Source organism: Ambystoma mexicanum, chromosome 8 (assembly GCF_040938575.1).
Source record: "Ambystoma mexicanum isolate Mex_15411 chromosome 8, UKY_AmexF1_1, whole genome shotgun sequence".
NCBI lineage: Eukaryota > Metazoa > Chordata > Amphibia > Caudata > Ambystomatidae > Ambystoma > Ambystoma mexicanum.
Genome location: NC_090929.1, coordinates 1368125641 through 1368143176, shown reverse-complemented (window position 1 = coordinate 1368143176; position 17536 = coordinate 1368125641). Strand labels below are relative to the sequence as shown.

General features: G+C 42.9%; 1 protein-coding gene across 2 annotated transcripts in view; it reads left to right on the top strand.

The window, feature by feature from the left end:
- The window catches only part of DOCK1 (dedicator of cytokinesis 1), a 2312292-nt gene that overhangs the window by 323774 nt on the left and 1970982 nt on the right, over positions 1 to 17536 (top strand). For both annotated transcript variants that reach the window (XM_069611483.1, XM_069611484.1), the window contains exons 13-14: positions 7130 to 7255; positions 9744 to 9868. In XM_069611483.1, coding sequence (XP_069467584.1) covers positions 7130 to 7255; positions 9744 to 9868 — 251 coding nt within the window. The remainder of the gene's footprint in view (positions 1 to 7129; positions 7256 to 9743; positions 9869 to 17536) is intronic.

Genomic DNA, 17536 nt, shown 5'->3' with positions numbered 1-17536 from the left:
TCTCATTGCTTTTTGCTCTCAAATCATTGCTAGTGTTTGTCTACAACCAGATAAAGCAGCTCCCATTAGAATTTCAACAATTTCAGTGATTTAGCCCATATTTAGTGTTTTACCTCTTACATTCTCATCCAACTTTAAAACCATTTTGACAGTTTTGCCAATCATTCCTGTTTCTCTCTTGTGTTTGCTGGGGGGGGAAATTGGGATTGATATATTTGCTTGAATTCTGCATTCCTGAAACCTGTTCTCTCTCCTCCTAGATCTCTACATTGCATATTAGGGGGTTAAGGGGTGTGCAGGGGAAAGAGTAACTACATTGCTATTGATTTGAACAAACCCACAAAAGTATTATTGCTGTGCTGCATTATTTTTGCTCATTATTACTCTGTGTGATTAAAGAGATTGCTTAGTGTGACCTCGCCCTATTGGTGATTATTGTATACCCATTAAACATTTTTGATTATATTGTGAATACCTAAATAAATATTTTAACTTTGCAAACTAGCCTGATTCCTGGTTCAGTGTGACGGGGGGTTCAAAGAGAGGAGTGTGATATAAGTGGTACATTGTTCACAATAAAAGACCTTATAGGCACAAATAATTAAATAAGGGTTTCAGTTGTGCATTCCACGCTAGACATTGACTTGGGTGAAGTGCTGGATTGAAATCACTTACACCCCACTTTGAGAGATTTTTCCTTTCAGCTCTCACATTCTTCCCCACATGCCCTCTACATTCTGCCTGTTTTACAGTTCCTTTAAGATTGCCCGCCTCAATCCCATTTGGATCAATGTTGAAACACTCATTGACAATTCGAAGTATGTTGACCAGCGTTACGAGCTGTACCGACATGGATCTCATTCCGCTGTCTTTGTCATATGTATGGTTCTTTGCAGTTGACCTTTATTTTTCTCCATTATTTTCCACGCCTTTCCGTGTTTCACCTAATGTTTACAATATGCTAAGGATGTAATTTGTATTTTGTTCTCTGCCTTTCACAATCTATTCCCATAGCGAGTTAACAATCCTTCTACCATGGTACTTAAAGCCAACTTAAGCCAACAGCCTCTACTATTACAATTGTCTAAGCTTCGACTGTCACATTGTCTATGTTTGTAGGAATCTTGTATAATAGGTTTATCTGTGCACCATAGCAGCCTCTTCGTATATGCTTTAACATCACTGCTTTTTAACTGTAGCACCCACAGCTATTCTCATGTCACAACAGTAATTTCCAGATGTAATGTTAATACCTCAAATACCAGCATTTCACTTTCTTACAGTATGTATACGTATGTTTATCGCAGCCTCTTCTCGTCCTGCTGTTTAGATTTAAGCTATATACCATCACCCGTGTTACTTCATATCTGTATTTTAGATCTTAGTCACAACTATCCATAACATCCGCTGTACCTTATCATTTTGCAATCCATGCTTAAGTTCTCCTATGTACTCGGCCACAACAGACTAGTTCACCATCTCTTTCTACTTCTATGTGCTGATTAAGCCACATCTGTTTATGCTTTGTGTCTGCTGCCCACAACAATTGGAGAGTGCTCCCTAGCTCTTACTCTGCACCTATTTTAACCTATTATGCTCTGGACGTAGTTCCCCGCAACATGAGGTGAGCTCTCCTTAGCATTTTTTATCTGAATCAACTATGACGTATCTTGTACCGGTTGCAGCTCCTTGCAACAAAGAGTGAGCTGTGTCAAGTACATACTATACCTAACAGCTATTATGACCTATTATGCTCTGGACGTAGTTCCCCGCAACACGAGGCAAGCTCTTCCTAGCATATTTTATCTGAATCAACCATGACGTACTTTGTACCGGTTGCAGCTCTTTGCAGCAAGAAGTGAGCTGTCCTATACTTTACTACTACTATGACCTAGGCCCTGGACGCAGTTCCCCGCAACAAGAGGCAAGCTCTCCTTAGCATATCATATAAAAGGGCACACCCTTGACTGGATCAGTCATCACAACTGCTCCCTTCTCATCACTGCCAATACCCCCATCCCTTGGTCGGACCACCACTACATCCAATTCACCCTCGGAACCAAGAAAGTGGCCTTGGCCCCCCCCACCGTGCCCAGCAACCTACGCTAGGAGCTCTCGCCTTCTCACAGTTGAGAATCTAGCACCCTACCTCCTCAACCCTGCCCTCCAGGCCCCCTCCTCTAACAACCCCGAACCCTTAGCTGACACCTTTAAGGATATCATCACATCAGCCATTGCTCCATTTACCCTAAAAAACGCAAAAAAAGCCAAACATGCCAACTCATGGTTCTCCAAAGAACTTCTTGAACAACGCGCGCAAAAAAGGACTGCCCTCTCCGCCTGGAAAGCCAGCCCCACTGAGGCCACGAAACAGAAGTTCAAAACCATCTCCAAATCCTACAAGACTAACATTACCTTAGCCAAGGCTGTCTCCTTTAACACCAGGATCGCATAAGCCAAGTCAGGGTCCAAGGAACTATTCACCATCTTTAGGGAACTGGAAAAACCATCTGCCCCCCCATCAATCATCAAAGATGACAAGTGGTGTAATAGCATTCAGTCGGCCATGCTAGACAAGCTCAACACCCTCCAAACCAAAATCCGCGGCCACCAAAAAGCTCTCTACAACATCATAGCCAACTTGCGCGCTGAGCCACCCATCAAGACCAGCGCCTCCCCTTTATTTGAATTCAAAGATATCACTGAGCGAGAGGTCATCACCCTGCTCAACTCCATCAAACCCTCCAATTGCAAGGGCGACGCCTGCCCAGCTAGCCTCATCAAAGACTCAGCACCTACCCTAGCCCCCTTCCTTACAGCTTTTATCAACTCCACCTTCAAGTCAGGTCATGTCCCGTCTGGACGCAAGGAAGCTTGGGTGTGCCCACTCCTTAAAAAAACCCTTGCTTGACCCCACAGTCTCTGGTAATTACAGACCTATTACCACTGTACCCTTCCTGTTCAAAATTTTGGACAAAGCAGTTTACCTGCAAGTCCAGAAGTTCTTAGAGGATAACCGGCTCTTAGGCCTGCGGCAATCTGGATTCCGCCCACGGCACGGCACCGAAACGGCCCTCCTAGACCTTAAGAATCAAATGGACGATCTTAGAGATGCAGGCAAACCTGCTCTCCTACTGCTCCTTGATCTATCCGTGCCCTTTGATCTCGTGGACCACTACACCTTGTGCCACCATCTAGCCACCCAAGCCAACTTCTCCCCGAAAGCCTGTCAATGGATCACCTCCTTCCTCCAAGAAAGGGCCATGAAAGTCTTTTTGGAGTCTGCATCCGCCACCCCGAGCCTCCTCACCTGCGGTGTTCCCCAGGGGTCCTGTATAGCACCTACACTTTACAACCTTTTCACAAGGCCCCTGTTCAGCATCTTGGATTCCATTGGCATATCCTACACCAATTACGCGGATGACACACAGGTACTCATCCCACTCTCGGGCGACTACCTAGCAGACACTAACACCCTCACCACTATCTACTCCACCATCCAATCCTGGATGGCAGAGAACTGGCTTTGCCTCAATAGTGAAAAAACTGAACAACTCCTCATAGGATCACCTTTCACATTGGGCAACCTTGGAGACCAGTACTCCTCCTTCACCATCGATAACATTCCTATCAATGTCTCAAACCATGTTAAGACCCTCAGAGTCTACCTCGACTCCGACCTTTACATGGACAGACAGGTCAACGCAATCGCCACCTCTTCAGCCTATTACTCTAAAATCCTCAACGCTGCTAGGCCCTTCCTGGCCCGCCACAATTGCCTCACCATTGCCAGGGCAATTATCGGGTCAAGGCTAGACTATTGCAATGCACTCCTCGCTGGGACCTCCAGCAAAAACGTGGCCAAATTGCAGCTAGCTCAAAACAATGCGCTCAGGGCAGCCCCACGTACCGCCAGAAGAGACCACATCGCTGAAATCAGAAGGCAAGCCCACTGGCTCCCTGTCAAAGAGAGAATTTTCTTTAAAAAGCATGCCCTCACCCATAAATGCCTCCACGAGTTCGCCCCGCCCTACCTGACCAACAGAATCATCAGGGACACGACCACCAGACCCCTAAGATCATGCTATGCCAACACGATTGTCACACCTAACTCACGAAAGGTGCGCGCTGGAGGTTCCAGCTTCCCCACCCAAGCAGCCACGCACTGGAACATACTCCCACCTCACCTAAGACTGATTGCATCACACCTAGCCTTCCGCAAGGCTATCAAAACTAGACTTTGTCTAAACAGAATATCTATCACGAATTGGTCTGAGCAATTCCCTGCATATTTGTTCGTTACTGTGTAACCATGAGCCCATTGGGCACCCGCCTGTAACTCAAGTCTGCTTATCATCTGTAACAGCGCCTCGATGCCTCATGGGCTGCAAGCGCGCTTGATGAATGCAAATAAATAAAAAATAAATAAATATCCTATCTGAACCGACTATGACTTACCATGTACAGATTGTAGCTCCCTGCAGCGTGAGGTTGATCCATCCTAAGTACATTTTCTGCACCTATTATGACCTAGCATGTACCGGTTGTAGTTCCCTGTAACTAGAGGCAAGCTTGCCCCAGTATATTTTTCTTTGTGTCTGCATTCGGTATGACCTTAAATGCACATGCTATAATTCGTTACTCATCATGTAAAGCTTTCCATGTATGTACTCTCTCGCATTACCCAGGCCGTCTGTACACCTGCTCTGTAATTACTGTAATGCACTTATTGTAACCATATGCCTAAATTAAGCGCCGAGATGCCGGATGGCTTTGTGCGCTATCCAAATAATAATTTTAAAAAAAACAAGTGAAGAGAGACCAGAGTAAAAAAAACTGAGGAAGTCTGAGACCATTGCTGTGCTGGTGGAAGTAGAAACTCCAAGCCACCAAGAACCTGAGTACCACGAAGTGTGAAGGGGGAGGCGTGATGCATCCTGTGACACGGTTTCTAAATACATTTTAAGAAGAAACGTGATTGATTGCTGGGCAAAGAAGTCCAATATATATTTCTCTATATGTACACACCTGAAATGTGAGCAGCAAGGCATTGTGGGTAGGAAAACTAGCCCAAATGCAAGCTTTTTTGCTCCAGAAAATTATTTTTCTTAGAGGTTAGTGCTACTTCATGTATAGCCTTATTACAAATTTGAAATGTCTGTCTTGGTACGATAAAGCTGTGTAAAAAGTGAATCAAAATGTAGATGTATGTTGAAAACGCAGTCTTAATCCAAGAACAATGTAAAACTGATAGCAATGATCAACAGGTTAATAGGAAGTCTTATTATAATTGCTTATTTATAACTCGCTTAATACCCGGAGGTTTCTAAGCGGTCTGGGGATCGAACCATTGTTGCTCCGCTTTGTCTTGCTTCCATGGCAAGCACGTTGCCCCTGAGCTATCCTCCCGAGACTTACTAATGTCCTGTATCTTTGGATAAGTTAGATCAACACAGGTTGGACAGCAGACACAAAATCATGGAGAGACCTTACAACAAGAAAGCAAACTCAAGTATATTTGCCACAATCCGATTTAATGCACACTCGGAAACAGGGAAAGAATCTGTGAGCCCATTCAAACCTGACGAAACTAGTGGCAGAAAGGCTGAACTATGTTGGATGAGACCATCACACCTAGACGTATACACCGAGAAGAAGAGTTATTACTGAAGATGGAATCTAGCAGACGAGAGGGAGTGGAAAGTAAAGTGGAAGAGGCCTCACTGGAATATTGTAGTCCTCGAACCAGAAGGCAGGTGAGAGACCAAAATAATCAAGGGACCGAGACCTCACAATTAGAAAGCAAGTAACTAGACTTTGAATTTAATACAATTTGCGAACGTGTTTAAACATACACCAGTTCCTTCAGTCCTTTTGTGGCACGGGAATCTGCCCTTTAGTTTTAAATAAATGTCTGACCGATACTAACAATAGAAGCCAGATGTGTGCAATGGCCTAAACCTCACCCCTACTGCATTAATGTTGATAAGATTGAAAAACAAAAACTGCACGAAGACAAATAGACTTAGAAAGCGAAAGCGGGTTATGATGAAGGAGCCAGTAACCTCTAAACACTTTGCATTTGCAGACCCTCTGGGCAGTGCGAATCTATGCTGGGGCCCTCCCTATACTCTTCCACACACGCCCAGTGCAAGTTACTACAACCCTCTCTACTGGCAGTAGAAGGAGCCTTCTTATCCTTTTTTTCAGATCTAACCAATCTATTTGCTGACCCTCTTAGCCAGTACAGTAGCTCAGCAGGTTAAGTGCTTGCTGTTGAGATCACAGTTCAATCTGCAAGTTTCTGGTTCAAGTCCCGCCCAGTCCAATTTAGCGCGTAATGCTTCCGAGGTTGGTATATAAGCACCAATTTCGGTGCTTATATATAATAATAATAATAATGTTCTGCGTAAAGCGCTTTTGCCAATGTGTGCTGTATGGATGGCAGATTACCATCGCAACATTTTTAAATTGCCCATTCTCTTCAAGGAAATGGCACTCTCTACTCTTTCTTACCCGACAAGTAAACTGCTGCCATAATGGGGCCGCAAAGTACTTAGGCAATGTAACTTGTATTGTTTTGTATGTAGCATTGTGGCAAGAAACTGGCATAATTGGGCGTAAGGAACATGTTTCATGTTATGTTCCCAGCAAGTGGTTTGTGGCTCTGTACATTATAAATGCAAGAGGAGCACCCCGGTATGGTGTTGGAATAGGGTTTGCTGGTTGTCACTGCCTCAGTGCCTGTAGGTGGGATTCTGCCTGTAAATGATCTAGAGTGCACTCTCATTCCACAACCTACCATGCAAAACAGTTCGTCCTGTAATGAGACTGCTTGACATTGCAGACCATTCTGCACAGCCAGTCTTTGCCTATGAATGTGCACTGATGCCTCACCCGCTGGTTCGTTCGGTTTTCAGCAGTGAACTGTACACACCCGATAATGCATCCAGCCAAAATTATAGACTTAAAGTGCCCCATTTAATACAGGTTTGCCAGCCTCCCAAGCCCCAACCACACCAGTCCCCATTCTGAGATAGTCCAGGTTGACCCAAGGATAGTGCTGGACCTCCTACTTTGTCTTGCCAGCACGTGTTTTATTTTAACCAGAGATGTTCTTTTTTTCCAGGCTTGTGGGTAGCAATGAAGCTTCTGCCCGGGGATATTCACCAGATTCGGAAAGAGTTTCCACATCTAGTGGACCGATCCACTGCAGTGGCCCGGAAAATGGGATTTCCCGAGATCATAATGCCAGGTACGTGCAGTGAAGGCCGGCCGCATCCACCTGGGAGGGCCGCTGCTGTGATTGCATGATCGGATATGATGATCACTGGAGTAACAGTGCTCTTCTGCTCATTGATTCAAGACCAGCTAGACGATGAGCATGTTACACAGATACACGGCATGGCTTTCTCCTTCATCTCCTCGATATCCATGGGAAGGAGCTCTGTGGGAATCAGGGCCACCTGGCATTCACTGTGCACTAAAGGGTGTGAGAAAATGCATCACCAGGAGCACTAAATGAAGATACAGTGTGCTTTATTTGCATTTTATTTCACGTACGTGTGTCGATCGTTATTAGCAGATTTTTAAAAAGCGTATTTCGTGTTGCTAATCGTTTTTCAAAGGCTTTCGTCTGGTTATATGGAATGCATATATACTGCTACGGTTTGATGTTGTGATTTTATTCGTTATATATGAAGGAGTGGGCATTCATGTGATGCTTCTGCCCTGGTGCCATGCAGTGAAACAACCGCAGGCTGAAATAAGGTGTTATACGCAAATTATATGATGATTTCCCACTGGTGCCACCGTTTTCCTCTCCAGTGCACAAGGGTGAACTTGACATCAATAACTAGACATTTAGATCTACGGGTAGCAGGTTTGCAGGGTTTTGTGCACCTCAGGGCCACGGCCTTTGCAGCATCACTTAACATTGGATAGGCTGATGGATCTACAAATGAGGGGTGGGTGGGGCTGCGATTTAACAAACCTCCAAGTATAGCTTAATGACACCTCCTAGCACCCCTGGCTGTTTGGTCAACATCGGTTTGCCTTTTGGGAATTGCAGTTTGGCTTTTGCCTAGGTTATGGCATGTAGATCATCAAATGTTAAGTATTATTGGCAAAAAGAAAGACAAAGACCGATCACTTGTCTGCTTTTCCACTACTACCTACTTTATGTAGTGAGGGGGAAGCAGAGCTATATGGTCCCTCATCACCATCCCCTTCTGTGTCTGTGTTTTTTTTACATTCTTGTACTCCTATTATATACTTATTTCACTATTAAGCAACTATAGATACCAGACTGAGAAGATAGCAAGTCTGGACTAGTCACAGTTGATACTGGACAAAGTTAAAATGATGTTGTGTGCAGCAGGTGGATTTATTTGTTTGTGGGCTTTACTTTGTAAGGTGGTGCATGCAACACACGCTCCAGAGCGCCAGAGATCTAACTGTGCCCGGTGTCAGGTATGGCTGATGCATCCCGTGCTGTGCCTTTCTTTCCGTTCTAGTGATACTAGTTTTGCTTTTCATGTATACGTGTGGCCTGGCAAGTGCCGGAATGCAAGAACGGTGTGGTGTGGGGCGGGGGTGAGGATATCCTATTCCTATGTTACACTGGGGCAACTTCAGATGTCTATATAGTCTGCTTTGGGTTGGTTATATTGATAATAAAGGTTGCAGTTGTTTGCTTAGTTTTATGCAGGCATGCAGCATGTTTTGATTTATGCGATTATCATTTGCAGTTTCTGAAGATTAATTTTTCTTGTCAAATTGGCACAGCTTTCTAAATTTCTAAAGGTATTTACTTGACCTTTTCTTTCACAAAGTAAACAGTCAGTGCCTACAAAATGGCTTTCAAATGCACATTGCACGTCAGTTAACCGCACCAACTTTAGCCCTTTTTATGAAAAACGTTTAGATAATAGTCACTAAGTGTCACGTGGAATGCACTCGTAGGTTAGCAAACCTTTAAAAGGTCTTCTTCCCCTTTGGATAGTCTCCTTGCATAGAATGTTATTGTTCACTTCTGGAATAAAATAACTTCCATATCTAAATTAATCTTTGTAGGGTCAGTAGCCCGAAGATGGCAATTTTTGCTGTCCAAACACTAGTCTGCCCTTTCTTCTAGGAGTTCGGCCACTGTGGTGGTGACTGATTTCTATTCTTCCAGACGGAACTGAATCTGTGCTTTGTCCCCATATTTAGTTCATAAATATGATCAACCTGGACCACAGGACAAATCCAAATGTAAGAAAATGTGACTGTGCCATTCCCCAAGGGATCCCATAGGTCAGTGGGTGAGACTATGCGTTACACAGCTGAAGTGCAATAGATTAGGACCATTGCAATACACACTCGCTACACCAAACTAGGTACTGCCGAGATGTCCTACTTGTTCCAGTCATGTGAGAAGACATTGTCGACTACTGCAGAGCAATTCAAAAGATCAAGGGGACTCCTGCACCTTTGTCAACATTCAGCATGATGTTGTCTAGGATGGCCTGATTTTTTACACTTGCAGTGTGGTAACTTGTCAGCAATGCATGCCAAATGTGATGTTCCTCCAAGTATGCATGTCATTTGCCTTGGCTAGTTTTTATTAAGTTTGGCTGGTAAGTCGAGGTTATTCAAAATGTTTTAATTTAATAATCTCTACTATGCATTTCTTGAGTTTTTCAAAATGTCAGTCTCAAATGTATGTTGACATTTCTTACAAATTCATAATTTTTTCATAGGTGATGTTCGCAATGATATCTATGTCACCTTAGTGCAGGGAGACTTTGACAGAGGCAGCAAAACAACCGCCAAAAATGTGGAGGTAACAATATCCATATATGATGAAGATGGGAAACGACTTGAGGTAATTTATCCTCTTTTAGATTTTTCCTGTAAGATCTTCCAATATATGTGCCTTTTGTTCCTCATTGGATGTAACTTTTTATGTTTATTCCACTCACAAGTGTGTTTAGGGGGACATACTTTCACAGTTAATGGAGTAAATAGTAATCTGAGGATTAGGACGAAGCACTCTGGCTAATACATTTAAAAGGTTTTTATACTTTCCTGAACCAGACTGTTGCAGCCTCTTAGTGCCTAGGTTTGCCATTTCAATTTCAAACTTCAATTAAAAGCTGCGGGGAAAAACACCACCTGTTCCTATTGAATGGGAGATGAATGTTATTTCATTGTCAATGAGGGAGTTAGAACCAACTTCATCATAGGAAGATTTTGCTTTTCTGAAAAAGGAGGGAAGAAACCAGGGAGAGGCCAGCTGGCTGGAACGTCTCTGTGAGCACATGCTTGTTTCTGCTAGCGCCGCAGCTTAATGCATTACTCAAAGTGAGTATAAGAATCCCCCAGATTTAATTAGCTTAAGTCTCCTAGTATTATGGCCCTGATCAGTCCCTGGGAGGCGGGAACATTATTGCAGTGGTTGCCACTTGGGGCATTCATTCCAAATAGATTAGCTTAATACTGCATTGAACAAATGCACTGTGCTTTTTACTGCATAACTGTGTGTAGAAAACATAACAGAGCAGGTTTTGACAAATAATCATTCATAGAAAGAGGATATGCTATGGTAGTTTGCTAATATGTGTTACACATGTGTTACAAACCTGCAGCATTGTAAACCTACTTTGAAATTGCACAAATACATGCAACTCACAGCACCATATTTCCATGGGAAATGTGATGGATGCAACAGTTCTATAATCCCAACACTTTGGTTTTAATGGGGAAAGTTATTTCAATAATTTCTTGGCTAACTTGTGTGTAATTTATAAAGGCTTTGAAGTCAAGAGAGTTTTGATCCAGTAGCCTACACGCGATGCAGAATTGAGACTAGAATACCTATTGCTATTCAGAATTAAACAAATAGAGATTTCATTATTTAAATGAATGCATGCATGCGAGAAATGGTGAGATTTACGCTCATAGTTTCTTCTTTTTTGTAGACCAGCTGCCTGTCATTGTGTAATATTGTGGTGACTGCATAAAGCTTGGGCCATCTTTGAATTGATTTTAGAATGATAAAACAAAACATTTATTCCTAAATTTGTCTTGTTTGTTGCCCCCCCCAATATTGTAGTGAGATTTTATTTCAGGGGGCATTTAGTCCGGGGAACGGGGGCATTGAAATGCCATTTGTTGTCTAGGCGCCTTTCAAATAGCCAATAAATAACCAATAAATAAAGGAAGCCATTATGGCCTGTGTGTGACCGAGAGGTGTAATTTCCTCCAGCACCCACTCTGAAGAAAGAGTACAAAAACTGGCTAAAACAGCAGAGAGCTTCCCAACTTCAATTAGATGCGGAGCTTATGATGTCCAAATTACAGTAAAAAAAATCCAGTGAATTTTGGGGCCTTATAAAAGATATGACAAACACTCAAGGCTCAGCGCAGTTAAACGCGGTGGCCGAATCCAGCTGGATTACTTATCTGACCAGAGAATTCAACAGACCAGACGGCGAAGTGTTCACGGAGATAAAGCGGTCAAGTTCATCCTGGATCGATGTATCCAACCCCAGTGAAATAGAAGCATCAATTTCCAAACTAAAAACATCAAGAGCCCCGGGTCCAGATGACCTTACTAATATGGACCTCAAGCGATACCCAGAAAAATGGTCTGAATTGCTTAGTAAAATCTTTCAGGAGTGTGGCAGAAAAAAGATGATCCCCGAAACATGGCGAACTGCGATCATCGTCCCCATTTACAAAAAGGGAGCCCGAAATGAGCCAGTAAGTTATAGACCCATCGCTCTCCTGGACATTATAGGCAAGATCTTTGCAACGCTGCTATTGACCCACTTTAAATCATGAACAAAACAGTCCGTCGAGGGATTTCCTGCAAACAGGTTTCCAAAAAAACGGGAGCACATCAATAAACATCCTAATCCTCAACATCCTGAAAGCCAAGGTTAAGGATGGGGCGCCCAGGATTTTTTTGGCTTTCGTGGATCTATCGAAAGCCTTTGATAAGATCGATCGTAACAAGTTATGGTCTAAACTACACCACTGGAAATGTCCGGCAGAGGTGTTGGAACCAATAAAAGCCCTCCATGAGAAGACAAAAATCAAGGTCAAACTGAATCAACAGGGTACATTATCTGAAGAGATTGAAGTTTACAGAGGCGTCAAACAGGGCTGTCCTCTGGCCCCCGCCCTGTTCAATGCATTTTTGGGAGATTATGGCCAGTCAGAAAGCAAAATTAGAACATTTCCCCCTAAAATAGGAAATACGGAGATCCCTCGTCTGTTGTACGCCGATGATGTCATACTAATCGACCAAACTCCAGTTGGTCTCCAGCGCAAACTGACTAATCTGGCAAAATATATGAGAGAAAATAACCTGGAGATCAACGAGTCAAAAACCAAGATCTTGGTCTTCGAAAAAAGCAAAAAAAGAACAAAACAGCAGACATGGTTTCTGGAGAATACTGAAATCGAAACCGTAAAAACCATCAAATACCTAGGGGTATTGATGGATAGTTCTGGGGTGGACAGGGCCTGGCAACTTCAACTATGGGAGAAAACTAAGCGGCTGACCGCCCAAATAAGAGCAGTGGACAGAAAATACGGCAAATTCTCACTCATCCCAGCCATAACCTTCTATAAAACAAAGGTGGTTCCATCAATACTATATGGTGCTGAGTCATCGCTGTGTTTACCACACAAGCTATGGCCCAAACTGGAGGGTTACGTATGGAAAACAGTCCTAGGTCTACCCAAGTCGACCTCCATGCCGGCAATTAGGCGCGAATTGGGCCTAGTTTCTCTAACCTCCATGGTGGATCAAAGCGCAATGAGGCTATTCAGAAAAATCATCATGTCTGACTCCCTGCGATTATACGAAATTCTGAGGAAAGAAAAGGAAACAGGAAAATGCTCTGCCTTATCCAACTGGGCAGAGAAAAGAGAAAATGACCTAGCCCAAATAGCCTGCTCTGAACAGGACCTGAAGGAAAATCCGGATCGGGTCAACCGCAAAATGGAAGAGTGGGATTGGATCACCACAGTGGAAAAGGCAACGAAAAACAAACTTTTAGCCACCCTACCTCAGACCTTCAACAAATTAAAAATGCCGTTAAAATACTGTCGAAAATTCCCAGATAAAAAACTGAGAAACCTTCTACTGAAAGCAAGATTGAACTTACTCCCTACGCGGGAGGGGAGATCATGGCCATCCGTGATCCTAAGACCACAAAGTCCTGCCGTTTCTGCAAAAACCCGGACACGATTGAATCAGTCAAGCACCTCGTGATTAACTGTCCAACGACCAGAGAAAACAGAATAGCTTACCTTCGCCCTCTGCTAGACAACGCCTGGATCTTGGAGCCCGACGAGTGGTGGGATAGACTAATCTCAGGAGAAAAAACGAATTGGGCAGTGGCAATGGCGAAGCAAATAGAGCTAGCGATGAAAGAAATAAACACTCATAACACCTCATCGCAAACACAATAAAGGATAGACTTTTCTGTCATTTTCTCTGTTATCCACGTAAAATCGCAACGTACATGAAGAGCGTGGTAACGCTGCGCGAAGACTTTTTTCCTTTTTTTCCTTGGAAAGGGAAGGAAAGTGAGAAGACATTTTCGTTTTACTTTTTACTTTTGATAAAACCCAGTTTTTTATTATTATTAAACTGAGTAAATGTTTCAATAAAAAAAAAAAAAAAAAAAAAAAAGAAGGAAGAACTTTCAAACTTCAAAGGGCATTATAAAAGTCCTTTGTTGTAAGCCAAGCCAGGTGGCGACAGTTGCTGTGGGGGTCTGCAGCACCACCCACATATGACAAATCCTCCCCATTGATATTAAAGGACTTCTGTATTTTAAGACCTTTTTACCAGTACCCTGAATAAGTAGTAATTTTGTATTATGCTAGTTTTCCGTGTGATTTTTAGGTGAAGGTAAAGAGACCAGGTACATGTTTCTAGTACATGGTGAACTGAAATGGCCATGAAAGATGCATTTCGGGTTGAATTATAAATGGGACAGATATGAAACAAGGTGGAAATATGCAACATGTTATTAGTAATATGTGTAGTCATTGGCAGAATTTTAAATATTATGCATTTCATAAAAAGGGCAAACGTATGCCAAAGGGCGATGCGACCGCACACAGAGCCTGTGATCGGATTGTCCAATTCCATGTGACCTATTGAATCCACATATCTACTTCTTATGACGGTGGCTAGTAGAAGTTTTGATCTAGAACTCCTTTTTTGTTAAAAAGTAGACTTGAGAGACAAAGAAAGGTCATAAATGCAAACAGACAAATTATGCCATTTCCCCTGAACCAATCGGCCCAGGGGGTGGAGAGGGCACTAGCAGGCTGTCCTATCCCAGGATAGGAGTAATTCCAGAGTTCTCACCTCGCACACCTCCAGATTGTAAATGAGATGATGTCATTTTGGCTATATAATGGGTAGACAGAGAAACACACAGGATTCAAATTCAAAAAACGAGATCCAGACATCCATCCAGGCAGATCAATCCATCCAGATCCAGGCACCCCTAGGAATCCAGGGAGAAAGCGGAGGCAGCTGAATCCATCTAAGAGAGTGCAGTGACCCGACCTTGCCTAGCTTTCCAGAATCCCAAACTCCAGCTTACGTAAGTAGCACATAACCCCAGTCCCCAAACTGCATTTCCTGCTCCTTTGACTCTTGCATCCCATTTGAAAAATCCCAAAGTCCCAAATTGCCAATATAATCCATTCCCCTTTCTATAGAAGAATCTGTATCAGTCTGTGTATGTGAGTGCATTCCTTTTTATAAGTCCTTCAATAGTCTGTATAAATCCTTAGAATTGTTTTCAAGTAAATCAATGAATTCCCCTATAAAGAGATTCACAGTGAGTTGGTTGAAATTCAAAATTAACCACCTCATGTCAAGTGCCTTTCTTTAATAATTATAGTCAATCAAATATAGCCTTAACAGAATTAGTCTTTGTATCCCAAAAAACAAATTTGCCCATGTATCATGCATTCCTACGAATTCCAATCTGCATCTGCCCCACCGAAGAGCCCAAACCGTAGTCTCATTGATTCTGTCAGAATCTTATTTATGTGCCTCTGTTCCTTGTCCTGAAAAATTGATTTTGACAGCTAAGCCCTTCTCATGGCTGTCTGTCATCCCAAGTCCCATGTAGAAACAAATTTCCATCCTGCCGCGTGTGTTTTTCTTTTACATTTGTCTTCTTGCCCAAAATCTATTTTACCTTGTGTTCACGTTGCCTTGGTGCCCTGCTTTGTAGCCTGTAAGCTCCTTATCTCTCAAGTGTAGCAACACACATTTCTGTCCTGGCTATCCCACCGCGGTTGTAACCTGCTGTACAAGTAGCAAGTGAAATCCGATTTTGCCGTTTTGCTCATAAATAAGGTTTTCATTTTATTTTCTGGCCTCCCATCTTGGGGCCGTGTACTGCATTCTAAATCTAATTTTTCCCTCTTCATCCTGACTCCTTGCCACTGCCTTTCATCCAAAAAGAATTTAGTTAGCAGATGTTTGCAGGTGAGTGCTGCAGGGGGAGTGCTTAACTTGAATGCTATCAGTTGCTGTCAAAACGATTTTTAATCTGTTTGCTATTAAAGGTTTCTGTAAATTATGTTAGGAGTTTGAACTAAATGTGTTGTGCTATTCGTTGTATATTGTATTGCCACAACATTGGTGGCTGCTGCGCAATTGTTTGATTTTGCTTTTATTTTTCACTGATCCAAAACATTAATAAATATCATATTGTTGCACACCGCCCTGGTTCCTGGTCCATTGCGACACAGGGTGTTTGAGAAGGTGGGTGCGAGATGGGTTGGGGGCCTAATCAAATAAAATAACCCATGGTTGATTAAAGATCAAAAACATTTTTATTGTGTGCCACATTCATTGTCAGGTGGAGGAGACCCTGGCTGGAGCCTGCTGTGTTATAAAACCATTACAGTCTCTTCTTCTGATGTGTTAGAATGTACATAGTGTATATTCATTTTATCTGTTAAAATTCTCTATATATGAATATATTAAATATATAAAAATATATACCCTATGCATTACATTTGTTATCATTTTATATTTAATACATTTTGTATGTATAATAACTACTTTTGCTAGGAACTTACTTTCTTGGTGGCCAGAGGGTTTCCCCTAAAGTCCCCCTAGCATTACGTCTCTTATTCTATACTTGAGGTATATGGTATTGGATCGCCCCTAACGTACCTAGTACCAGGGGTGCCTCTCAGGCTCCCATGGTTTGCCTTAGAGTGATTTTACTACCATACCAGATGTGTGGGAGTTGATTGGTGGCAGCTATACTTTAGTTTTGGCTTCACTGTTGGTGCAAGTAATTTTACTGCTTTGGTAGCCCAATGTACCTTTTTGGTAGCCAATGGGGGTACAATTCTTTTTGTAAATTCCGTCTCTCATCCATTTTGTGTTTTCAGGCATCATTTGTTCTAAGTGACTATGAGGTAGATTTAAAATGTCCGTTCTGACCATGTGCGATCTTTGTGAGCCCACAATGGCAGCCTCCATGGTTGGTACTAACTGGTTTCAGCTGGTATATGTCCCTAGACTATTCCTCTTACATCTTGTGGGGTTGGCTTAAGCTAAGTGACAGACCCTATGGTCATCTGACCATTTTTCTCCAGGCCCTTTAAGTGATTGGCTGGCTGGCCTTTGGCTAGGCTAACTCCTTTTTGCAAGGGTTTAAAAGCTTTGTCCTGCACCTGCTTTGCTCTTTTACTTTATTGTTCCTGTAACTTGCAGATGGCTGGTCTGCCGACCTGCCGAAGGACGTTTCCTACACATCCCACATTTGTTGTTTTTTTTTAAAGCCCTCACTTGGCAATATCAGTGACATGGACATATTCTGGTTTGGACTTTTTCCATTGGAGTTACAGTTCAGGCTTTCTGAAGACTCCTGGTGACACTCCACATCTGATGAGTCTAGCTCTTGACTCTGGACACGTTTTCTGGTTTTTATATGACTGAATCCCACAGTTTACCGCCAGGATCACTGCTTGGCTGTGGGGTTACTGTTGGTGTCCACAGAGGTCAGTATGGAAACATCAGAGGATGTCCACCAGCCTTTGTCCTTATCCTGGGACCATGTGCTGCTGTACTGCACCCTTATTTCGTCAAACCATTTTGCTCATTCTTAACATCTTTCTGAGGTTCTCCTTGCTGGAATCTGCAATGCAGACTTGAGAGTCCAGGTTCTGGGAAGAGCCTTTGATCCTTTTTTGTTTGCTACACATTTTGTTGGCCCAGGATGCAGAATATAGGTACTTGGCAGCTGAATCCTGAAAAACGCACCTGTGGAAAAGAGTGTGTGCCCCTGCGTTGTTTTGTGCTGGAGCCGTTATCACTGAACCTATTGCCATGAGTCCCTACCTTTTGGGTTCTTAGTCGTTGATTATTCAAGATTTTCACCCTCGGGTGTCCTTCACGTCCGGGATAGAGATTCCTTGGAGGCAAGACTTAACCACAATCCTTACAGACTAGTTTGGCGGTCCTCCTGTACTGCTATTTCTACCT